This window comes from Molothrus ater, chromosome 2 (assembly GCF_012460135.2).
Source record: "Molothrus ater isolate BHLD 08-10-18 breed brown headed cowbird chromosome 2, BPBGC_Mater_1.1, whole genome shotgun sequence".
NCBI classification, from domain to species: domain Eukaryota; kingdom Metazoa; phylum Chordata; class Aves; order Passeriformes; family Icteridae; genus Molothrus; species Molothrus ater.
Window position 1 is genome coordinate 40,524,520 of NC_050479.2, and position 25,219 is coordinate 40,549,738.

General features: G+C 38.2%; 1 protein-coding gene across 1 annotated transcript in view; it reads right to left on the bottom strand.

Moving 5' to 3' along the window:
- Positions 1–969: 969 nt before the first annotated feature.
- IPO5 (importin 5) overlaps positions 970–25,219 on the bottom strand; it is a 44,828-nt gene continuing 20,578 nt past the window's right edge. The window contains exons 10-26 of the mRNA XM_036379214.2: positions 22,535–22,641; positions 20,543–20,667; positions 20,346–20,435; positions 20,081–20,254; positions 19,634–19,852; positions 19,098–19,181; positions 18,255–18,387; positions 18,040–18,161; positions 17,392–17,488; positions 16,736–16,908; positions 16,211–16,322; positions 15,569–15,624; positions 12,298–12,420; positions 11,503–11,722; positions 8,467–8,695; positions 6,870–7,011; positions 970–4,280 (exon numbers count right to left, since the gene is read on the bottom strand). Of these exons, the coding sequence (XP_036235107.1) occupies positions 4,194–4,280; positions 6,870–7,011; positions 8,467–8,695; positions 11,503–11,722; positions 12,298–12,420; positions 15,569–15,624; positions 16,211–16,322; positions 16,736–16,908; positions 17,392–17,488; positions 18,040–18,161; positions 18,255–18,387; positions 19,098–19,181; positions 19,634–19,852; positions 20,081–20,254; positions 20,346–20,435; positions 20,543–20,667; positions 22,535–22,641 (2,293 nt within the window). The 3' untranslated portion in view covers positions 970–4,193. The remainder of the gene's footprint in view (positions 4,281–6,869; positions 7,012–8,466; positions 8,696–11,502; positions 11,723–12,297; positions 12,421–15,568; positions 15,625–16,210; positions 16,323–16,735; positions 16,909–17,391; positions 17,489–18,039; positions 18,162–18,254; positions 18,388–19,097; positions 19,182–19,633; positions 19,853–20,080; positions 20,255–20,345; positions 20,436–20,542; positions 20,668–22,534; positions 22,642–25,219) is intronic.

The window sequence follows — 25,219 nt, forward strand, 5'->3', positions numbered from 1 at the left end:
GGTCTGGAATCGCTCAGTGGGTAGTGAGCAATTGCACTGAGCATCATTTGTTTGCTCATCAGGAGGAGATATCCCAGGCTGCCACTCCCATGCTGATTTCCTAAATAGGCTCAGAAGAGCTGAGAGGTGATGTGGCTTCTCTACCAGGTAATTAAAAAGATCAGATTTAATTCAGTGAGCAAAATCTGTGAACTTGTGACAAATGTAAAGACCAAACACTTAGGCCTCGTGGGCTGTGAGGAACAAGATATAACCTTTGAAAAAGCAAAGTTCTCTGATAGAAAAAAGTGGTTGAAAACTCCAGAGACAAACTCAGATTTCAACTGGAATAACTGTACTGTGGCTGAGGTAAGCATTTAGTATTCAAAGACAGGAAACAAAGCTTTCATGTTCTGAGTATGCCTCCATTCCTCATTTCTCTTTTGCTTCAGAGAAGATGCTGTAGAAGCCTTTTCCTGAACAAATCCCATGACTTCTATTCAATATTGAGCCCATACCCCTAAGTCTCAACAGAGGTTAAGCTGTCTGAGAGATGTTCTTCCTTGAAGCAACACAAACATCTTCCTGATAACCAACAGGGGAAATGACCTGTACTAGACAGACACTTAGATCCTGTTTATTGCTTCTTGGAAGACCACAAATACATTTCTTAGAATTTAAGGTACCATTGAGCCCCATAAAAGGAAGTAGCATTTTCTAAGTTAGCAAAGGAAAAGCAAACCAAATGACTGAATAGCAAAGGATAAGGCTCTTCCACAAAGTTGCCCAACAAAATACTTCAAAGCTGTGAAAACACATGGCAAGTACTTGACTTTTGTATTATTTTTAATAACACTCTCATTGTATTTTGAAGACTCAGCGTATGTGTGCACCCCTACAGATACCACTAAGGGAAAAACAAAGCTCCAGTTCAAGAGCCTGAGACAGCTGCATAGCCAATACAGAGAAGCACACAGAGTCAATAGGAAATTCACCTTCCTTAATTCTTTATTTCATCAAAAATTCCAACTGTGCAACACGTCTTACTCTCATGCATGTACTTCATACATGAGACTGACAGATCTAGATGTGTAGAGAACAGACAACATTTGGCATAACAACAACTGTTCTATGCTGGGGAATACCAGCCCTTGCTGGTACAGCAACACTTTGAAATCTCTGCAGGGAAAAAAGCAGTGACAGAATACCTCAGCAGTACACAAACCCCATGTTGTAAGCATGAAGGCTACAAGTCACTTTCTTACATAGATTTGGCACAGATTCTCTGGGGGATCTTGTAGACAAAGCCAGGTAAAGGAGACTGGACATTCATCTGCATTATTATCTCTCATGACCAGCCTAGAGCTGCAAACACAAAGCAAGTAGCTTCACTTTCAGAACAGTAAGAACGGGTGAGGGCTTAGATGGAAACTCACCCACATTCAGGGAGATGAGCTACTTTTGAAAGCTGTGCTCATGAATGCTAGTTACTCTCATATGCTTATTAAACAGGCTAATGGAACTCCAGTCCTGGAACACCTGCATGGTGTTCTCTACTTGTGCTTTTGTTTCTGAGTGCAACTTTGAGCACTTTTGTGTGGATGTCTAGGGTGGATTTGGTAACTCTTTGTTCAGGCAGAGTGAAACACTGCTATTGTTTGCAGTGCTCTTCATGCCACACTAGGTACATCTCTCAACCCCATGCAACAGCTGAGCAGTTTGCTAAAGAAAGACTGGAGTTCTACCCAGGAAAAGTGGTTGAATCAAAACTACCTTTCCCATATCAGTACCACAGTTTAAGATTACTTGGGCTCCTTCATAAAGATGTCACTTTAAAATATATAGCTGCAGCTAAAGCTACTGTTCTACTACTATACTTTCTTTGGGCAACAGTACTTAAGTGCAATGAAGAACAGGAAGAGTTGACTGCTTAAAAATTCTGTATTAAGGAACCAGAAAAGCCAATATAAGTGATCCAGACAGCTTTTAAATTGGTGGAAAGGGAGTGTAGTTTTTAAAGCTTGTGCAAATTGAGAAAATGCTACGGAAGCTTTTGGATTAACCCTGACAAGTTCAGTGGGGACAGGCAAGAATAGATCTCCAGGTAGGACCCAGAACCAACCTACCTGTCAGGCTGACAGCGATTCACTGGGTGCCCTTTGCTTTGATCAAATGATTAACAGGGTAAAAGCAACTGCACAAAGATGCTCTGTGCTGGCTCTAGCACACAGAGCAGCCCCATCCCCTGGTTCTATTTGTTCTCAGTTACTTTAACTAAAAGGAAGGCAAGAGGATTACAGCTGGTCCATTGGGAGAGCAATTCAAATGCTGCTTATGTTACAGAGAGCCAAAGCTGACACTGTTTCTGGGAAATGCCAAATGTGCTACGATTCTCACCACACAGTCCAAAGAAAGGGGAAAAAAATCTAAGCTTTGAGATCTGAGAAAAAGTACAAAAGGTTTGCTGCAGGGCAAAATTTACATGTTTTAGACTGAGGAGAAATTGAAATAACAAATACCTAAAAAACAAAGCCCACAAAGAACATAGATAGAGTATAGCAAAATTGTTAGGACCAGTGCTTGAGATAACTGACATGACTTACTAGTTCTCTCACAGCCCTGGTATCCAATCCTTAGCATTCATCTTCCAGATGCATGAATGCTTGAACTTCTGTAAATAAGAGATTACCAATACTGAACAAAATGAAAACTGGAACAGCACTTTGTTGCACTATTTCAGCTGCCTCTAAACAAACTACATTGTCAAGTTCTATGGTTAAGGCAGTTTGTCTCACAAACCTTTGGGTATAATTGTTCTGGGCTGGTTTTGGTACACCTCATTCTTAACCTTCTTTTCTGAAACACTTTCAAAGGCAAAACTAAGTTTATTCTTTAGTATGAGAGGCATTTATTACATGTAAAGTTCTACCTTTTCTTATTATAAAAGAAGAAAACTTACACTCTCTTTGTGAGAAGATCTGTTTCAAGAGACAATTGAGATCTACTTGAAGAACACTTCAGTAAGAACTTAAGTTTTTAAAGATCAATGCATATATTAACAGCTTTGAAGTAACAGAGTGGGAAAACCTCACTCACCTTTGATAGAAATCAGGTAATCTATGCCTATGTTTGCTGGTAGATGATGTATTGCTCTTGAAGTACCAGAAAAGACCAGAAGGTTTTTTTGATTCTTTCAGGTCAGGCTGTCAACTGCATGATTGCTTTAAATGAAACACAGGCTACTACAACAGGTTTGCTCCCTACCCGATCACGTTGCACATCTGCAGCTGGTACAACACTACATTTTATAAGTTAAGAAATGCAACTGCATCTGAACATGAAAAACATTTTAAAGTCAAGATATGTATATTTACTGTCACAGAAGGAATGCCATTAAGTTTCCATTCTACACACTCAGGTGAAAAATTTGTTAAAAAGTCAAGAAACAAAAAAGCATAAAATCTGTAATAGGCAACAATATACAAAGTTTCTTATATAAAATCGTGACTTGTATAGTTTGTTATTTTCATCTTTTCACAAGAGAAAATTAAAAGAACCACACATCACTGAACTTCTACACAAGCTTCTTGTGTTTCAATGTCATTTATTGAGGAGTGAATGAGATACTGTCAGACATGCCAAAGAGACTTCACATTCAAGGGCTGGAAGCTGAACAGCTTTCCTCATTGAGTCACTGTACAAGTTGTTTTTGGGAATCGAAAGTGCAATCAATGAGGTCTTCATGCTCGATTTTCGTCTTCAGTTTTTCATCTTTTGATCTACTACCTTGTTGGGCAGAAGGAGACTTTCTACCCTACAAAGACTCACACTCCAATTCATACAATTAACACTAGATGTAGAGAAACGTTTATCTGTTATAACGTACATCTACTGCTGAAGGTCTTATGTCTAATGAGAAAATTCAACTTGTTTCCCTTTCACCATCATATGGATGGCTGATACCGTTAGAAAAATACTCTTCAGTGCTATTGTAGGGTTTACAGGAAACTTCTTTCATGTTGTGGGATAGAAACCGATTTAAACACCGTTCTGAAAGAACGCTTCTTCCTGCTGCCACTGCCTGGAGGTTGCAGAAGAATGGCCTACACGCACTACAGTTCTGGTTTTACTCAGAAAAGAAACAAAAGAAACCTAAACAATAGGGTAAACGTTTATTTGGAGTTAGTTTTCTTGCAGATGATAATTAAGGCCCTTCAAGCAGAGTTCAGGAGCTCCTGTATGGCTGCCTGTTGATCTGCATTGAGCTGTGATATGCATTCTGTCCACAGTCCTCCGGATGTCTAGAAAAAAAATGAGAAGGTGTCTTTATGCAGGCTGAAAGGGTCCAAGGTACATCCTAAACTTTGCTATTTTACAAAGCTCAACATTCACTCAGCTTATTCCTGTAATATACATGCCAAAGAGACTGAAATCTTCAGGGGTACACAGTGCTACACAGGTTCACCTTGAGATGCTCCAAAAGGCTGAACAGCAGCAGAGTAATTGATTTGGGACTCCTGGGAACTCCCTGTAACAACTGTGTGGGTTAACAAATGACACTCATGTCTGTGTCAACCACAGCTAAAGCATTTGATGGTTTTGCAATGAAGTTAAAAGACCAATGTTCAGGCAAAACTGAATCATGCTTCTTCCAGATGAGTGTTTTGGGCACTGGTGCAGCAGTAACACACTCAGAGCTTCAAGGTGAGCTCTGGGATTACAGCACGATGTGCTACATGAGGTGTGCAAAATTCTGCTGCCAACATAGGGCGTGGCTCTGTAGTGAAAGGAAAGGTCAATTACTTCCCAGAGAGAACTGCACAGCATCTGTCTGGGTAAAGGTAAACCCTTCATCTGTGCTAGCACAGCCCTCAGCTGAGACATTAGCTTTTAAAGTCACCATCAGTAAGGTCTGTTCTAATGGTGCCAGAAAGTGCTGAATACTAATCAAGATTGAGGAAAAAGTAGTTATTCACTTATCAAGAGAAACTGGAAGCGATTAGCACCCTGCTTTCTTTAGGATAATGACAGGGAAAAAAATTCCAGGTGACTGACTTTAGGTCTTTAGATTGGCTTTTGCAATAACTGTATAATTTAAGTAAAATTTAAAAATAGTTTAATTTATATTTGTTATATTTTACATTCAGCTCTATTACAATGCTCTTTACTCAAAATTTAAAGTTTAAAAAAAAAGGATTCAAAAAATAAAAAATAAATGCTCTCAAATGTAAATTTGTGGGTTTAGTTTTAAATACCATTAGGCATTTTAGACTCTTTATGTATGATGAAATATTGTAGAATTAAATGCACTCTTCCAGCATTTCTGATGCATATTTAAATTGATACTTTCCACTGAAATATTTCTGGCCTGACAATACCTAAGCAAAGAAGTTTATACTCAATTCCAATAATGACTATGTTGATCATGTTAGACACTGGCAGTGAAACAGCTTACTGAGATAATTAAAAAAAAAGTCTCCTGGAATCTGGGAAGCAGGAGCTTGTTAGCAACTCCACAACCTTGAAAATTCTATCATAGTATAAGACTCTTACAGTTAGTAAGAGTATAAAATTCTTACAGCTTTACTAAAGTTAAAATACTATGTATGAAGAGAAATAGGATTGGTAACACTGTGCTAAAACTGTATTTTTTAAAAGACATGACTTTGAGGATTATGTTTTTCTCCTCAGTCCAAAGGTAAATCATTCAGCCAATGCTGAAGGTCTTATCTCACATTAAAGTTTCTATCAATCCCGGCCAGAACCAGACATTGTTGTAAACAACTCATCTATACATGTATGTGCCACTGTAGTGTTAAAAAAAACAAACCTTGATGATTTGAGGTAAAGTGAACAAATGCATTAGGTAAACCCTAATACAAAGGTGCATTCCTAGACTTTGAGTACTAACAGCAAGGATTTGTATCTGTCAGGCAGAATTTAGAGCAGTCACTTACACTACTTTCACTCTGAAACTTGCTCAATTTCCTTCACTTTATGCCTTCACAATTTTAACAACTTTTCCTACCAGGCAGAATGGATATCTCAGGCTGACACACTCATACAGGTGAATCAGTTCCAATGTCAAGTGTTTCTAAAATTCTTGAACCTGAATTTTGCCAAAGCAGGTCAGGTAGAAAGATAATAATTGAAGATCAGCTGCATAAAATCCTCCATGCTTTTTTATGAGCAAGATGCTTGTCAGGCACCTTTCTCTCATTAGTACTACATCCACCCAACAACATTTGGCCCTGGAGCAGATCTGCACTATGAGCACTATCACTTACAGCACAGTAGAGGAGCACTGTTTAAGTACCTGGACATCCCCATCATCATTAAGTGACTCATTATGGCATAAAGGATGTGAACCTTACAGCAGTTCCCCAAAGGCAGGGAAAACATCAAACAGCCACCTATATTTGCACAGGACTGAAAAGGGCAGTAGTAAAATAACTTGTGGTTTGCACTTGTTCTCTAATAAAGAATCCAAGCTGCTGCTGCACTAGAAAGTCACCACAGGGTGCTGGTAACCCTCACAAGAATCACATCTTGGATCAAATCCTGCAGTACAGTTCACTGATAAAAGGACATGCAGATTTCTCTCCAGATTCTAATTTCTGACTCAGAAAAAAAACCCCACAAAAACTAATACTGGCTCACATATTAACCATCTCGCTGCAGGAAGGTTAGTTACAGTTATTTTAGTCAAGTGCAAATGTCACCAAGTTTTATCATGAATCATTCAAGGAACATCAAAGGATCTCCAAGATCACTGGTTGAACCCTTATTCTCTAAGGAGATAAGGCTCTCAAAACTGGTTTAACAGTTTAGCTCCTTCTGCAAGCAGAACTCTAAATGTTCCCTTTCTACTTAAGCAAGCATTTATTTACCTGCACTTGGCGGACAACGTTAGCCAGCCGCTTGGTGCATGGATCTTCGTGTTTGATAGCTTCATGGATTTCACCATCCGCAATTATCCCCAGTATTCTGGGAAGATTGGAATTGTTGGGACCCAGGACAATTGGGTTATTGCTGTTACAAAAGACATATTGCAAAGGAATTAATGTTTATCTAAAAATAATATAAACACTTTACACATAAGTGAAGTGATTTTGAATGATCTTATTCTGAAGCTGCTTATTTAGGTTTATGTTTCACACAGCTGAATAAGTATGCACAGCTTTGTTGCCTGCTGACAGCATGTTCCCCCTTCTGTTAATATTTAACCTGATTCTTTACTCAGCCTAAACTTTATCAGGAAGAAGTTCTGAACTTTACAGAATGGCTGAGTTCCATGCAGATGGAACTGTAAATAGTGTGACAGAAATACCCTGCCTAAAAGGACTTGTTCCTCTCTCTGGTGCCTCCCAGGATGTTGTGTTACTGGCGTCAGGAGCGTCGGTAACTTCAGCTCTCTGCCAGCACTCTCCATGACACAGCAAGCAAGCAGTTCTGCTCCCTCTTTCCCAGCCAAATGCTGGAGTGGAGGAGTATTAGCAATCAGGAATCTGTGTGGAACACATGATCTACTTCCAGCCCTGCCACCTACCATTGCTGGAATGCAGAGGCTGTGAATGTAGGACTGGCAGAGCTCCAGAGAAGGAGGTAGCCAGGCAGAGCCACCTGCACAGACATGGGTACAGAAGTGAGCTGCTACTGCAATTCTCAATTTCTATGCTCCTGTTCACATGCACCTGGCAGCCCTATTATGGTGTCTCTCATCTGTATCTCACTGCTCTATAATCAATCTAGGGACCTCAGTTGCAATTTTGAGACTCTGCCTTAATAAAGCACCCAGAGACACAAGGTATTCACAAAATACAAAAGACTGTAAGAAATCTAAGTTATTTCTCTTATATTTTTCTCCTAAGATGTAATACAGTGCCAGCCAGAATGTGCTCACTACATAACACCTCAGAGGCTACCTTTTTTCACTCATTTATGAAGTGCATCACACTAGAATAACTGTTTCCTTTTTTCTTTCATTTTACCTGCAGAGGGGAGCACAAACCCAAAGAATAAACTGTGGGATAAGATGCTTTCAATGATAGCTGAAATAATTATTAAGGGAGATAGCACTGTACAATGAATTTTTCCATATTATTTCTCTGCTTTATACTTCACTTTGTTGAAAAGCAAAAGGGTGCAAAAACCTGATCAGCTACTGGTCCTGATACGTAAGCAGAGTATCAAAAAGTTTTCCTGAAATTTTCTGTAAAAGTTTTCTGCAGATCCTTTGTCATTATAGATATATAAAGCAGCCAGGATTTTTTTTCCAGCCGTACAGACACTATTTAGGACAAGAACAGTAACTGTTTAAAAAAGCAGCAATAACATCAGGCAAGGCTCAGTTCTGATAATTTCTAATTATCTTCTCTAAACCATATGTAGATTAACCTCATAGTTTCTCAGTTTTGGAAAAAGAGGGCAAGGAAAGAGAATGTAAACAGGCTTACTTTCTGCATTAGTGTGAAGACTTTGCCTTACCTCTCAAGTAAGTCACACAGATAATTGAAAGTATGAACAGCTTCTTCTTTGTCTTCATGAAGTGGAAGCCATGATAACCAGTGTGGAAGGACTTCTTCAACATTTATACAGTCAGGCTTGAACTTCATTATCTTTCCTATTGCTGAAATGCAGTTTTCTGTTGCATTCACATTCTCTTTGGCTTTGGCATCTGGTGACTGAATGACTCTCACCAGCAATGGAAGTGCCTCTAATTGTTAAAAACACAAGAATAAAGTTTAACTGCACAATCAAGCTATACTTTATTACTATCACACATCTGTATATAAAATATGTATGGATGTACACAGACACACCTCCCACCACTAAAAGGTGCCCTAGGAAAAGGTCATAGGAGTAATCTCACCTGGTGAATCAACTTGGCATAGCTAGGATCATAAAAATCAAGGAAATCTTTCAATGGAAGAAATATGCCATTTTTTTTTCCTAGGTTAATAGCAATTATATTTTTTTAAACAGTCATGTGGGTAACCACATACACCCTTCTAAATGAACATTAATGTCACATTTTTAGCTACTAGTGTCCATGCAGGCTTCCAAGCACACTACATGCAAGCAGGAACAATTGTCCTTGTGTTCTTCTGCTAAAAATAAAATACTAAAGCTGTGAAATTCTCTATCAGCACAGTAAGCAGGTTATGGAATTGTACGGAAAGCACACTTCAAAATAACTCTAATTATTGAGGAAGGGTAAGATCTCTCACTTCTGAATTTTGATGAGTAAGTAGAAGCTTTGCAGTTAAATAATGCACAATCCACTTTCTATATTAAGTCCACTGCATTAGATTTTTGAAGAATTAAGCAGCTATGGAAAAGCTGTTAAACATTACAGAACTACAGAAACATCAGACCTGCTAGCTTATGTATACTGAATGCAGGATAATGATGCTGGGTTATTCTCCACAGCAGAGTTTGTTTCAGGGAGGTCTACAATGTTCAGGACAATTGAGTCTGCATTTTATACCTCAGGTTTTCATGGCTGCTGAAGCTAAATCTAATCTCATCTGTATCCCACTCAGTAATACTAATGAATGACTCTGTAGGTATGTGTGTCCTTGCAACTGTAAAATTAGGAGGGCATCAAAATGAATCAGCATAATTTTCTCCCTACAGCCTACCAGACAAGTTTTCATCTTGTCTATAAAACAGATGCATTCTCACATAGATACTGTGTTAGATAAACCTTAAAAAAGCCTTTTGACAGTGGAAGACCCATCTTCTACAATGTTAAGCTTTTCTCCAAGGACTGACTGCTCTGACATCTGGCACCACCCAGTTTTGAGGCCACTGATGTGGCTTAGGAAGAAATCCATGCAGTTGATTGATACAATTTTCACAGAGAACAGCTAATTATATTCTTCGACCAACATAACAGAAGCAACCTTGCCAGCTGCATCAATTGTAACCTTGTACCCCTGTCGAGAAAGTGACTTGTTTTGCTGTAGTTCCCTTCCATCCTATTTCTTTGCCCTTTACAAAATCTGGTTCTCTTGATGTTTGTTTCATCAGGTAACTCACATGCCATTTACAAGTTCTTCCTATATTCCTGGACAATTTTAACTGACTGCCAAAAATGCTTATATCAATACTTCTGCTTTTTCTGAAGAGTATTTACATACTCTTCAAACTTGCAAAAGAACAATATGCCAGTGCTGTATATCACCCAGTAAAGTTACTGGGTAAGTTAACTAAGTAAGTTACAAATAAAAGCCCACAGACATGATGTTTTTCAGAGATATAGCAAAACCTCTGGGGTAGATAATGTCTCATGACATGGATTTGTTTCTAATCACAGCATATCTTCATCTATTAAAATAAATCATAAAGTTCTTTCATGTATGCACAAAAGGATTTGGATTACTTTTGAGGTGTCTGCTAATAAACTGTATACTGTAAAGGTGAAAGTATATTTTATCCAAAATTCAACTTAAGGAGAAGCCAGGTGTCTGGGCATAATCAAGGATTATTTGTTCAAGTACAAAGAGAAGGATCAAAGATTTTACAAAGTTTAAGTAGGGTAAGATAAAGTGTAATTAATGAAAAATAAAATTAGACTTCATCAGATGCTAAAAAGCTCAAAAAGTTTCAAAATCAGAACTGTCTAGACAATTCTAATTTTTCATGCTCTTGATGATTCATTGCAAGACTTCCCACATTGCTTTTCCTTTTTCTTTTTAAAAAGACACCTTATCCTGATTGTTATCATGTAACAGTTACATTAACAATGAAAATTACAACCCTGATTGATGTAGGCAAGACTTGTGTCAATCCCTATCAGATGATTCTTATTTTCTTAATTCAACTTTCATTTAATATTCATGCAAAATACATATTTTAAACACATACTATAGATTTTCTTAAAAAAAAAAGGAAAAAAAACCCCTTTCATAAGGGATGCTACTTAGTGTGCAAAATTAACTTTGGTGACTGGCAAGAAGAGTGCAAGCAGACAATAATTTCTTTAAATTTAAGATGAATTTGAAGCTTCAGAGAAATTTGAAACATTCAGAAACATAGCAGACAAAGTGTTTCTGATAAGTACTCTCATACTCATTTCAGAAATGAGTACTTTACAGAAATCAGGCTCCTTTTTATACAGTCAGAAAGCAGAGAGCCACACAAGTCATATTGTAGGCTATTCCTTAATATATGTCTCTTGTGTAGTTTTTCCAGACATCCAAAGGCATTTGCATTAATATGTAACCACATCAATATTACTAGAAAGCATCTATGAGACAGCTGTGTATCAACAAGATGGTTTTTATGAAATTAACATTTGCATGCCAGATCATATTTTAAAAAAGAATATGTAAATCAAGTTTGCTAAGCAGTCAGTGCTGCAACAGGAATGCTACTAAGCAGAACAATAAAAGCCTGAGGAACTGAGGCACTTTATCACTCAATCCATCACCAGCCTACGACACAGGTAGTAGTGGCCATCTGCTGCCCTGCACACCCCAAGGTGAGCCATTTCCACGTGTCCCTCGGCCCCAGTACCTGGGCAGACGGGCCGGTAGCTGTCCCCGCCGAACTGCGCTATCACTCCCACTCCGTAGGCAGCGGCCTGCCGCACCTCGGGGCTGCTGTCACACACCGCCTCCAGCATGGGCCGCAGGAAGTACTCGGCGTACTTGAAGGAGGAGGGGCTGCAGTGCTCCACCACATCGTCAAAAATGCACAGCCCCCACTGCCGGTCCGGCCACGGCCGATGCGGGCACTGCGGCACAAACAGCCAACAGCTCAGACACCCTGAATTCTTGCACAGCCAATGAGCACATCAACAACAGTCACAGGAACAGTGGTCTAATACTTTTGTTAAAATCTTCATGGGTTAAATTCAATCCTAAAACCATGTAATTTGCAGTAGCGATATTCCAGCAATACCATGAACAAAACAAAATCAGGTGTCCATCTTTGCACCTCTGTTTCACATTCCATTACATGTATCAGTCTCAATTTTTCTCCACGAGCCTGCGACACTTTTTTGTCCCTCCTCTTGAAATCCATTTTTGAGATACTGGACAGTCTCAAGGAAATTAAATTTATGAAAACAGTTGTGTGTGTCAGTGATCCTGGATCTTTGAGACACAGATTTTAAGTAGCACAGCAACGACCCTGCTCAGAAAGCACAGGGTAACAACTTCATCCTTGATGTAGAATAAACCCTCTATTTTGTAAAACAGTAATTGCTATATTCTATCTACCAAGTTCTCTAAGACTTCAGCATGGAAGGCATATTAACCCATCAGAAAAAATAATTATGTTTAAATTAAAGGAAAACAAGGTACTTACAATTAGGTTGACAATTAGTGGAAGTAACCTTTCAAACCATGGCAGTACCTTCTCCTTGTAACTACTGAATATTGAGTGCAAAATATCCGACACTTTAGTCAAAATATAAACATCACTGTCATCCTGAAAGGAAAAGGATACAATTCACATGAAGACTAACAATCTTAAGGGAGTGGAAGTCACATGAAGTGCTAAGTGTCTAAACTAATGGAAAAAAGTTGATTTATGACTTTTTTGGTAAAACCTTTTTTTTAAAGTTCGATAATTTTCAATTCTTTGTCTAATTGCAGAATGATAGAAAAACAAAATGGTTTGCGTTGGAAGGCGCCTTAAAAATCATCTAGTTCCAAACCCCCTGCCATGGGTAGGGACACATCCCACCAGCAGGACACTTCCCACTAGAGCAGGTTGCTCAGAGCTCCATCCAGCCTGGCCCTGATTGTTCCCAGGAATGAGACATCCACATCCTTCTCTAGGCAACATGTTCCAGTATCTTGAGGGACATCACTTGTTACTGTCATGTCAATACTGAGGCACCGAATTGAATTTTTTTAACATGGCCATTCAGTCAATTTCTTATCTGCTGAATTAATCAAATACAGATCTCCTCAAATTAGTGACAAGGATGTTGGGTGAGACCCTCTTAAAGGCCTTACAGAAGACAGATGATATCAGTTGCTCCTTAGTCATCAACACAGTCACTCCATCACAGAACCCACTAAATTAATCAGGCATGATTCGCATTTTGGAAGCTATATCAGCATCTCTAATCACCTCCCCATCTTCCACAGCTGCCAGGACAATGTGTTCAAAGATTGTACTGGGCACAGAGTGAGACTGACTCACTGGTAGTTCCAGGAGTCCTCCTTTTCACCCTTAAAAATGTAAGTTGATTGCTAGAACTCGGTTCCCTAGGACTTGCAGGTTTGTTTCAGGGACAGAAAAATCAGATCAAGACAAAACTATCTTGTGCAAATTTGCTGCTTCAATGGGTTCCCTTTACAGAAGGCAAAAGGCCTTTTTCCTCTTCTGTACCCTATGGATATCCTAAGAAACTTTTGTGGAAAAGGAAATGGATAATTGCCTTTGTGATAAAAGATTGTGGCAAAAATGTAACAAATATTATTCTCCTCCTCTTGTTCAAATTTTTCACCCTGCCCAGTTAATATAACAAACTGGTCAAATAAGGAGCCTTACCTCAGAGCTATCAATTCAAGTTATATCTACAGGTGAGGATTATTCCCTGGACATACTTATGCTGGGAAAACTCTTAACTTTCTTTTACAGTGACTTCTATTGTACTCAGTATGGTCCTTTTAACCAGTTTAACAGGCAGGGAAAACAGTACAGCTAGTTTCTGGTCCCTAGTGACCTTCACCTTTCTCACCTTCTGGTGACAAACTAGTAACTATTTCTTGTGCAACCGGCAGCTTCCCACAACTGGATATTTAAACCCTTCCTAGCGAGCCAATTTCTGCATCATCAAGGCACAGCTCAAGCAGGAGCCCTGGCACAGGCACACAATGACATTAAGAGGTAGAGAACTGCTCCAGCACACTACAAGGTCCACCTAGCCTGGTACTGCCTGTTAACCAACAGCTGATAACAGAGGCCTGGGGAAGAGAGTGTAACACTTGCTTGGTGTACGCCTTCCACTCCCTACCAAATCAGCCATTTAGTTACTGCTGAAGTGAGGGCTGGATCTGAAACTACTGTTTGAATAACTTTCATGACTTCTGTGCTTCTTCTGTTTCTGCTGCCTTGAGGTAAGGGCTACATGAACATACTCTGAGACCAAAGGTATATATTCAAATGTTACTTATTTGTTAATTCTGTCCATATGGCAAGTGGTGTCCTCATCCCACACCTCCTTTCACAGGGTAATGCAGACAAGCCTTTCTCCAGACTTTACAGAACAATCAGCAAACATTAGAACATTTTTTAAAATGCCTTGCAACTCTGTTGCAGAGTAGGGACTCAGCTTTTCTGAAACTGCTGCCTGCTTGCATTTTTCTAAGTACAGAGTGACACAGAGGAAATAAAAGGGTCTTGGAGGCAACAAAAATATATCCTCTTGAATGCTGGCCTAATTCTAAAAAGCCTAAAAAGAGGGTCAAGAACCACACTGTTATTTAAGACAGTATTTACATATGGGTATGATTTCTGGAGTCTGAATCCAGGTTAAACTCATGTGATCAAGCTTCATACCTGCATTGTGCAGCAAAAAAATGTCTTAGTTCTTAAATTTACTGAGTATCCTTTGTGTCGTGTTATAAGCAGCAGCAGCAGCCATTCATTATTACTCTCTCTCCATACTAATAATGATTTAATAAAATTATTGTATCTCTTCTACAATCACCTCCACTTTAAACTATTAACTCACTTTGGTACCCTAGTGTGTAAGTTGTTAAGTAGTCACTTTGGTATTCCCTCATAAGCAAACACATGATGGCAGCTGTTTATCCTGTTGTCCTTTTCTGGTTTTGGGCTATTCTTTTTGAGACAGGCTCCTGACATGACACACCAGATGTCTTGGGATCAGAGGTATAGAGGCCCAAGGTTAAGAGCCACCCAGCTTGCAAGGCTCAAAGAAAAAGCAAGTCAGCAAGGCTAGACCTAAGGGATGAGCTCATTGCAGTCTAGAACTTCCTCACTGGAGCAAGAGAAGGGGCAGGCATTGATTTCTTCTCTCTGGTGACCAGTGACAGGACCAAAAGGAACTGCCTTAAGATGTGTCAGGAAAGGTTCTGGTTGGGTATTAGAAAAAGGTTCTTCCTCCGAGGGTTGGGCCCTGGAACAGGCGCCCTGGGGAAATGGCCACAGCACCAGCCTGACAGAGCTCAAGAAGTATTTGAACAATGCTCTCAGGCACATGGTGTGATTCCTGGGATGCCCTGTGATGAGGCAGGAATGGAATCAATGATCATTGTGGGTCCCTTCCAACTCAGTTTATTCTGTAATTAAGTAGTCTGCTGTCAAATCTGTATCAGTGTTAATGTCATCCAGGAATTGTTTGAGCAGATGAAGAAAATAAAAAGCTGTATCCTGAACTTCTTACTTCAGCGTATCAGACAAGGAAACCTTTAATATTTTCTAATTCACAAATGTAGTGTGACTCATTTCTTACTGTTTTGAAGGACTATGGTAACAAGATTCTTCTATGAAGAAATAATTCTAAGGATGCACTATGCCCTAATGAGTCAAAAACATATTTTTGCAGTATTTCCATCCTGGTGCTTGTAGAGCAGAAAAATTCTTCAAACTAACTTACTTCATCTTGTAATGACTCTTCAACTTGCTCATCATAGTCTTCATCTTGTCTTTTCACTAAATTAAAAGAAAAAAATTAAACCACTGCCTTTCTATAAGTGCGTAAGAAGCCTGTGAAAGGGAAAAATTATTCAGAAACAAATTTAGAAAACAGGAATCAGTAGCTGAAGATGCAACAGGAATTCTCCATTTTTAAGAAGCTTCAAAAAACTTTCACAGAAAAGGAAGAAGTACAGGATAGTCCAGTTTAAGAATGTGTAAAAATGCACATGAAATAGAAACAAACACACCACAAAGACAAGTGCTTAGAAACAATAAACTACTATTGCTTTGAGAAAACTGCAGACTTCAGATGAAAAAAACCCATGGAAATGATAACACCATAGATGTGCACTGTCTTTCAAGTAAATCTGTCCATTAACTTTTGATTAAACTACAGTATGTTGAAAATTATGCCACGTTCATCGTCCAAAAGCTTACGAATACAACTCATGAATTCTGTTAGTTCACAGTCCAATTACTTCACATGAATATACAAATCAGTGAAATGGAAACAGTTTTTTTCTTTGTGTTCAGAAATAATTAGAAATTCTGCTTTAAAGAACAGCCACATCCCATGTTAACAGGATTTGTGTTAACTTACCCTGTCTTAATTCTTGATTTTTAAAGTGCTCTTCTAGTTTTTCTTTCAGTATTCCTCCAAGTTCTTCAAAGTGTTCGTTGTTAAGGCATCCATCTCCCATTACCTCAATGCACTTGTGAAACAAAACAACCAGTTTTTCAGCTTTAAAATTTAACATGAGCAGTCTTAATGAAATCTAAGCACACAAAGAATATTAATACATGCAGGAATAATATTAGAAGAACAGTCATACTGTAACCAATGCTCAAATTATACAAGTAAGGCACAGTACCACTGTACATGTCATACCCATAATTTCAGTTGCTCATGGTTAAAATGAAAAAATTTGGTAACTGTTTTATTCTTGCAGAAAAAAAAAAAAAAACCCAAACTTTTTCCATCAGCTGTAACAACATTTATAGTCACAACAAATTTCCTGTAGAGGAAGCCTTGCATTTATTCAAGCCATTTAAAGGAACATCAAACTGTCCCTTCTTATTTCAAAGGCTACAAACAATAACGCTGTGAAATTTCTAAGAATGTTACCTTTGCAAAAGAATGCATTATTTCTGAGAGGACATCAGACTCTGGCTCTGTCCCAATGGCTTTGATGAGAGCATCACACATGAAGTGCCACATCTGTGTGAGGTACTCGGGCCCACGAACCCTGGCACACTCAAGCAGGAGGGGCATCGACTCTGCGGCTGCCACTCGGACACGTGCCATTGTTAAAGGAAATACAGCAATCAACACCAACAAAGTGCTTAGAATTTAAGATCCCACCACCATAATGAAGTTCTTGGTTTTCTACCTGAAACACATTTCATTACAATCCATGCATTTGATTTCTTAATTATATATAGATTAAATCATAGGAAAATTACACTGCCTGCTCTTTAGAAGAGTTTCAAGCCTGTTTCAGGCCATGACAGAAAAGCTGTTCAATTTCTTTTCTGCTTTGTTACACAAATACTGCTTTTTCTACTTATTGCTTATTTAAAAAAAAAAAAAAAAAACTAGGAGGAAAAACAGGAATACATTGCCTAAAATATAGTGTGTAAACCAACATTCTCCGAAACCATTTCTGCTATAAAGTCACAGACTATTTTAACACTAAACACTTCCAATTCATTTAGGAAAACAGCAAGCACAATCTTGATTCTAAGTTTCCGTTTTCACAGTGGCATTTGTTAATAGGATATCATCATGGAAATAGAATTTCAACAATGGAACCATCAGCTTTACAACTTGCTCTGTGTATTCCACAAATCCTTCTTTTAGCTCTTTTGCATAGCAAACCTGAAAAATAGAGCACAGATATGCCTCTTTTAAGGGATAATACTTATATTTTTCAACTATGTAAAAGTGAGAGGAAGATTGTTAAAAGTGCAAGGGTTTTTTTAGTTTATTTTAAAAAACATGTAATAATCCATTTCCCTTCCCCTCAACTGTGGTAATTTGAGAAACACTGATAGCAGCATGAGTTCCCACTCGTAGGGCATGAATGTATTTTTCAAACCAAATTCCAAAACAGCAATATTTGCAAAAAGAAACTACTTTTTAACATATCCAATTCCTTAAGTTTTGCTAACAAAGGAAAACCATCTGTTCATTTAAAAAATTTTACGCTCCTAAGTAAACAAACTGTTTTTAATCAAGTAAACCACACATAACTAATAAGTGCTGTAATCCAAACTAAGCAGTATCACCCGAAACACTCTTTCATGTGAGACAAAAAAGAATATTTTAGTTAAATATTTTAGAATATTTAATAGTTTATATTTTAGAATTTGGCTACAGACTTGATTGACCAGAAACATAGGGATCACCAAAACTATTTTGTTACTCACCAGCATTTGGCATGCAGTTGCTTTTTCTTCAAGGCCTGCAGTTTTAATTCCAAAACTCTGCTGATCACCTATGCTTACAAATTCCCAACCATCATCATCGCTCATATTCTCCATATCTTGTGCTGTTATACAGAAGGAAGGAAAAATAGTCTAAAAGTGCTACAAAATCATTTATTTCAGTATACTTTTCAAGCAAAACATCATCTTAAACCTACTGTCTAGAAGAGCAACTTCAGGTTTAATGGATGCAGTCTTCATTAAAGGTCCCATGACAACAGGAAGGTACTGCTGAAATTCCTTTCCAAGAATTTTACACATTCTGGCCCATGCAGAGATCATGTAAGAAATCTAGAAAAGAGAAGACAGAATTTTCATGTCCCACGTTTTATTTTAATGCATACTTAAAAGGAAGGCATAAAGGAAATGCATTACATGATAGGACTTTTGAAAAGAATTTGTCAGCAATCCATAAAGCTTATTTCAAAGAGAACTAATCCAATGTGCAATCCACATAAAAATGCATCATCAAAAGACATCCCAAGTCTAGCAAAACCCTGAAAGTGCCTCCAATCAAAATTGCTATACATGTAAAAATGTGACAATGTAAGATTCATGATTACATTGCAAGTGCCTGTGCTAAAAAATATTTTTTCTGAAATATTTCCCATATTTAAACAATACTACCAAGGCACATTCCTGAAAACGGTAAAATAGAGCAAAAAGTAAAAAAGTGTGCAGTACTATGTTTTCAGAGGAGTATTTGTTTTCAAATATGCAAGTTAAAATAGCTCTCTGCTCATTAGAACAGCTGCTTACAAGTCCTGTTGATCTATTTATAAGAAGGTGACAGCAAGCTCAAATTTCTTCTACAAATATAGGTCCTGGAAGTCTCATTTCCTAATCACACTTCTGTGAAAGATTCTAGGGCCATCTCAATGTCAAGTTTTGTAACACAGGCCGGACAATTAGCCTGAAAGGCCAGGGACGGGGCAGAATCATCATGTATACAAGGAATACTTTTAATACCAACGAGCTGTAAAGAGACAATTTCAACATACCTGTGGATCATCATCTTCTAGATCACTGAAGTCTGTTTGTGTCTTCAATAATAGCTGCATAACATCTGATGCATCCTGCATAAACTAGATACAGGAAACAACTACGTTTTTAAAGGCAAATTAAGATGCTACTTCTCAGACAGTTAAATGCTCACTTAAATTAAACTTTTTCAGGCATCCACATACAAAACTAAATTCCCTTTTAACTGCACACATTTTGCCCCTGACACTGCCTAAATGTGATGCTGTGTCTTTTTTCTTAAGGCAAAAAAAAACAACTCAAAAGAAGAAAAAATTACTGCTTTCAACATTTTTCAGTGTGACAAGAATTACTTAAGCTACAAAAAGATTCTATTGCAAATTTGTGAACCTAAGCAGCAACACAATCACCTCAGAAATGGAAACAAAGACAAGCACAGAAATCAGCAACAATACAGCTGTATGTTTAACAAGTGATTATATTAATTCAGTGCTAATACCACAAAAAATAAAGGCATTAAAGTGTATTTAGACCATTATATAAAATCTAAGCTTACCTTTTCTTTGCCAACAGCAAGACCAATTAGACTGATGCATTCAATAGTCTTTCCTCGTAAAAGTCTTAATTCCTTCTGAACAGCATTTTCAACAATGTGTTTTAAGGAGGGCATAAATAAATCATAGTAGGGAACAAACTTCTCCTCCACTGTATCTGCAACTGATGCAATTGAAGTCACAACTTGCTCCAGAACTAGCTTAGTACCTTTCTGTATCAACTTGGAAAGAAAAAGAATAAAGTGTTATATTTTAAAAGCACACATTTTACTTAAAAGCATGCCAAATGTGAAAATCTACTTTTGCACATATGCTAATTCTCGTCAGTTTAGACCAGCATCAGCAGATAAGTGTACTGGCTCATTTCTGAGGTCTTAGTTCAGCTATACTTATTCTCCTTATGTGACAAGGTTACCCCTCCATCAAACAATTTGTTCCGTGTATTATACCTCTTGCAATTTTATCACCATAATGGAATGAAGATGCTTCACTAGATTATCCAAATATGGAATAAGCAGTGACTTGGGACAATCTTCAGTGAAGTTTATGAGTGCTGCAGCTGCATGGGCTTGAACACGCTGGCTGCCTTGATCCTCCATGGTTTGTAGAAGAGCTCCTATCACCTGAAAAAGAAATACTCCTTTTTCAGACAACAAGTTTCTGAAGGGGACATAATTTTACCACTTTTTTTCCCCTTACCACTCTACTACTTGCCTTCTCATGAAATTTCTTTTGAAACCCGGGTGCAAAGTCAGTTGCCATTTGTCCAACAGCGTTACAAGCGGCGTATCTTACTCTGGGATGCTGAAAAAGTATTTCCCTCAAGCAGTTAACAAGTAGCCATAACAAGCAGTCATCTCTTATTTTCAGAAATGAAAACATTTTGAAATAATTACTAGAACAATACTCACAGGATCCTGAAGGAATAGCAAAACGAAATTAACTATTTCATTTAAAATTCCCTCCATCTGTTGGTGGCAACCTTCTCCAATGGCAGAGAGTGCCATCAAGCCAGCATGCCTGTACTTCCAGTCAGCTACAGAAGAGTAAAAATGAAATGTTACTCATTTTGGAAACTACCAAGAACCACAAAGATGAATCACCTTATCTTTGCAGGGGCTGGGGGACACAGGAGGAGGCAGAGTGAAGAACAGGAGATGGAAGGGAAGTTAATGCATCTACTTGATTTGTTAAACACTCTTCTGTTTTCCTCATACATACTTCCAGAGATGCACAAAAAATTGAATGTCTAATCCAGGCCAAATCCAGACCTAGAAAAAAGAGTTCTTAACTGCTGATACAAGTACAAACATAGTACTAATACCTGGAAACTGCATTTTTAATTAAATGAGCTGACCAGGCAAACATCAGGACAGTATTTTTAGTATTTTTATTTCCCTCTCCCCCATTTTTTTTTCTGTTTTAGTATCATCAGAAGACCCCATACCTTCCTCAAGAAAAAGATCTAATGACTCAAACAGTATCTGAATTTAAAACAAATAAATGATTGGTATCAAACTTTCCAGCAGTCTTCTCAAGACTGTAGGAACAGCAATATTCTACTTATGATGTAAACTTTCCCCACCTCCAAGTCATATTAGCTTATTCTCAGAGTAGTGGGTACTGTTGAAATTAATCTTCCATGCCTGTCCCTCTCTCATTTTTGTTTTGAGCAACATGTGATAAACTCTAATTCTTTATTTCTTTTTTACAAAAATCTTTCTCTGTGCTAGAAATCATCGGGATTACAGAAGAGAAAACCAAAAGAATAAACAGGTTTACCAAATGACCTGTGAGAAAGGCATGTTACGGAACTTAGCTCCCAAAATAATGCAATATTTCATTATTGCTAATAACATATTACATTCCCAGAATGAAGAACATCACAGTTCAGAGCAGTAGAATCCTGACACTCAAACTTCTGTCTGACCAGGATGCAATGAAGTATCATCTTGACAGAAGGCACAACAGAAAAGCAGCAGTTTATTTTGTGTTATTTCAGTTCATTAGATGTTCCTAGTTAAGCCTACACCTCACCACTTTAATTCCAAACAGACTTTGTGAGTGTTCATACACAGCTGGTGCTACCTTGAGTAGCCCTCTGTTCCATACCCAAAATGCTAACAGACTTTTCTGGACTGGGTTTTAAACCAAGAAGGCAGAACCCAGAACTTCAGCATTCTCTTTTACTCCAAAGGCTCAAACCATAGGTCAAGTGAAAGAACTTGAAAGCAATGCACAGGACGTTTTGAAGCATTGGCTGAGCAGGCATTACAGGTATTTCAAGAGGAAAAGAAGCATCCAAAACAACTGATAAGAATATATAGAAACACCTCATGAAACAAGTTTTAAAATCAGCATACCAAATAGACAGACAAACTACCAATAACCTCAGTCCATCAAATTCCAGGGGGGAAAAAACAAGTTTTGCTCTACAAACTGTAATGCATTAAAATTTCACTTAAATGCAGCACTTCTGGAGAAGCAAAAACACTGAGCTACAGAAAAGCAGGTGGCACTTTAGACAAACTTAAGGGACTGTGAGAGGGGCTGTTTAGAGATTTAGAGAGAATATTCTGAAATAGAAAAACCCCAACTCTTCCCTTATTTTTATGTAATTCCCAGTGTTTAAAAAAATTGTATTGTTTTTATGACATCTCTGCTCAGCTGTCCATGTATCAGAAGAAATGTTATATAATGCACGCTATGTAAGTTTAATAAACCAGTCTAAGAGAAAGTATAAACCTTCAAGTTCACAGCATTTACAGTTTTTGCTGCTGACATCAAAAGTGGAAATGAATAATAACCTATCAAGGAGCTAAACAAAAAGACTTAAGAGGTATTGAAGTTCCTGGCAAGCACAGAATTGTTAAAAAACAATAAAAGAAAATGCAGTTACTTACGATTCTGAAGCATTTGCATAATATGTTCTTTAATCATAGGCAAAACAAGTTTCCCTCCAAGGCCACATGCCATCCTGTCCAGCGCACTCTCACCAGCCACCGCATTGCTAAATATTGATTACACAAATATCAGTGGTTTGAGATCTACAACAAAACAAGCAGTCCAACAGAGAGCTCTTCCCAGTTCTAGTCTTCAAAATTTGCCATCTGAAAACACGAGCCTCCTTAAGTAAATACACCATACTCACATCTAAAAACTCACACACCAGTCACAAAATAGTTATTTACTATTCACTGAGACTTTGTTATCTGCAGGCCACTAATTAAGTCTACTACCAAAGAAACTTGAGTCTTACTAGCACTAGGTCCAAAGTGCAGACTGAACTTCACAGCAGTTAACAGACACCCAGAAAGCTGAAACTAAATTTGCAATGAATGAAGCAATAATATTGGCCATTGCCTTTTTGTCACGAGAACATAAAGCAGTTCTGTTAGTTGTTATGATTCAGGTGAACCAGCAGGATTCAAACTTTGGCACTCAAGAGCCCTTTCTTGGATGGCTGTACTCAGTAGCATGGTCTCTTGTCAATGACTCGGCAGAAAACATCCAATCCAGGTGAGGAATTTGTGACTCTTGGTCAGTTACAGAAGTTAGAATAGCCCAACATTATCTATGCAAAGTGATTTGTTCCACCCAATGGAATTATTCCCTACAAAAAAGCAAGAAAGTTTCCAGGACACAGATAACTACTGTTACAGTCTGGATATGGCTGGGAGTGTGGTAACTCAAGGTTATTACAGTCCATCCTGGACATCCATGATGATGAAAAAGCTGAGTAATGGCTCACAAGGGGATCAATCTCCCCCTTCTTGACAGTTTCAATCAGTTGGGCCAGAAACAGTCTTCAAATTACTATGTTTGAATCTCCAAGTCTCATTACAAACCATAAATAATCTAGAAACTCGCATGTTGTGAACAAAGGTGTTTGTGAAAAGATATCGACAGCATTTGTATTGGTTCCTCAGATTGGTCATGTTCAAATAAACAGACACATCACCAGAAGGACAATGAAGCATGGGCACACAGGGTTAAATTGGAGCAAACTCACTGAAGCTAACACAAGCTTTCATCTGAAATTTCATTCCTTGAGCTTTCTTCCCGCCATTAATTCACACATTCAGTTTTAAGAAATAAAGATAGGTCACCTCAGAAAAATGACCCCATATCTCCATCTAATCTTTGCAAGGCTTTTGCCAAGAAAAGAGGAAGTTGGATTAATCTTTTCCTCCTTTAGAATGTCACGCCTTTATGAAGCTGGAGCAACAAAGAACTGGAAATGCTAAAGTATTCCCTGCTGCTTTCGTGTGGGCTGACTCATATCCCCATTCATCAGATCCGAACACACCCTAACTAGGGCGCAGCCCAATGATCATTAGCCTGCTCCTGGGTCTGCACAAAAATTTCATTCCTCTTAGGAAGCTACAAAGACTCAACCAGGAAACATTAGCACGCACATCAGCCATGCACTGAGCTCTCCACAAAGGTGAGCCTCAATGGTGGGAAGCACATAGCAGCACCAGGAGCGACCTGCTAAAAGAAAAACTGCCCTCACACACACCATCACCAGAGACCAGCTCATGTGCAGTAGCTTGTGTCTAAGCCTCAAGCTCTCCTGTTACTTCGAGGGCCAAAGGAGTTCCTTCAGGCTAAGGCTGTTGAGCATAACTTGTTTTCTGATCTGTGCTCGCTCTACTTGTGACTTCTAACTAAAAAAAGGAAAATTTTCATTACAAAATCCATAGGCAGCTAAGCTGTATTTAGAAGAACAAAGTTACTCTGTTGACAATAAAAAGAAAATGGCATGCCTCAAGTGCATGATTCAGCATACTTACTAAGCTGCCTAAAGCAAGCCATCTGAATAAACTTCCACACCCTGAAAGGCTTGATAAGGACATGAACTTGAATATTCTATTCCCCCTTGAAATTTTATTCACTGAAAAGATTCAAATACTTAACAAACCTGAATGTAGTGGTGGTGTCTGACACCTGTATAGCAAAATTTTAGCACTCAGGAAACAGGTTAAAAGGGTATGGTCTACTATGTGAGGGAGACAAGAAAGGACAGCTCACTTTCAATTTCATAATCAAAGAGAACTAAAAAGATTATTTCAAGTAAGGCAAAGATTATTCCATAAATTCCTAAGCATCAGTTCTACAGGTGTCTTTACATGCCTGCTATCTATCAGAAGTTGCTCTACAGCTCAGGGTAAATGAACATCTCTTCTTTAGTCTATTTTCCTATGAAGATCTCTAAGTGTTCCGAGATAAATTGTTTGAAAACACTAATTACATCTGAGTCTGGATGAACCAGGTATGTCAAAGAAGTGTCTAGACTGGTAAATGAACATCCATGTCTTTATAGAAGTGTGGAGATAGTTACCTCCTACACCTATTTCTGCTTTCTTCTACTTCACTCAAACAGTAGCTGGACAAGAGTAAATGCAACAGGATGCTGTATGCAAACCACTATTTTAGTAAAAAGTTGGAGCAAGCTACAAGACATGTAGGAATAAGCAAATCCAAATGACTGGACATCTTTTGATCTTCCTTGCCTAACATACAACAAGATAAGCTGTTGCTAGCCATACCAAGGGATGTAAAATAATAGCAAAATTGTACTATTT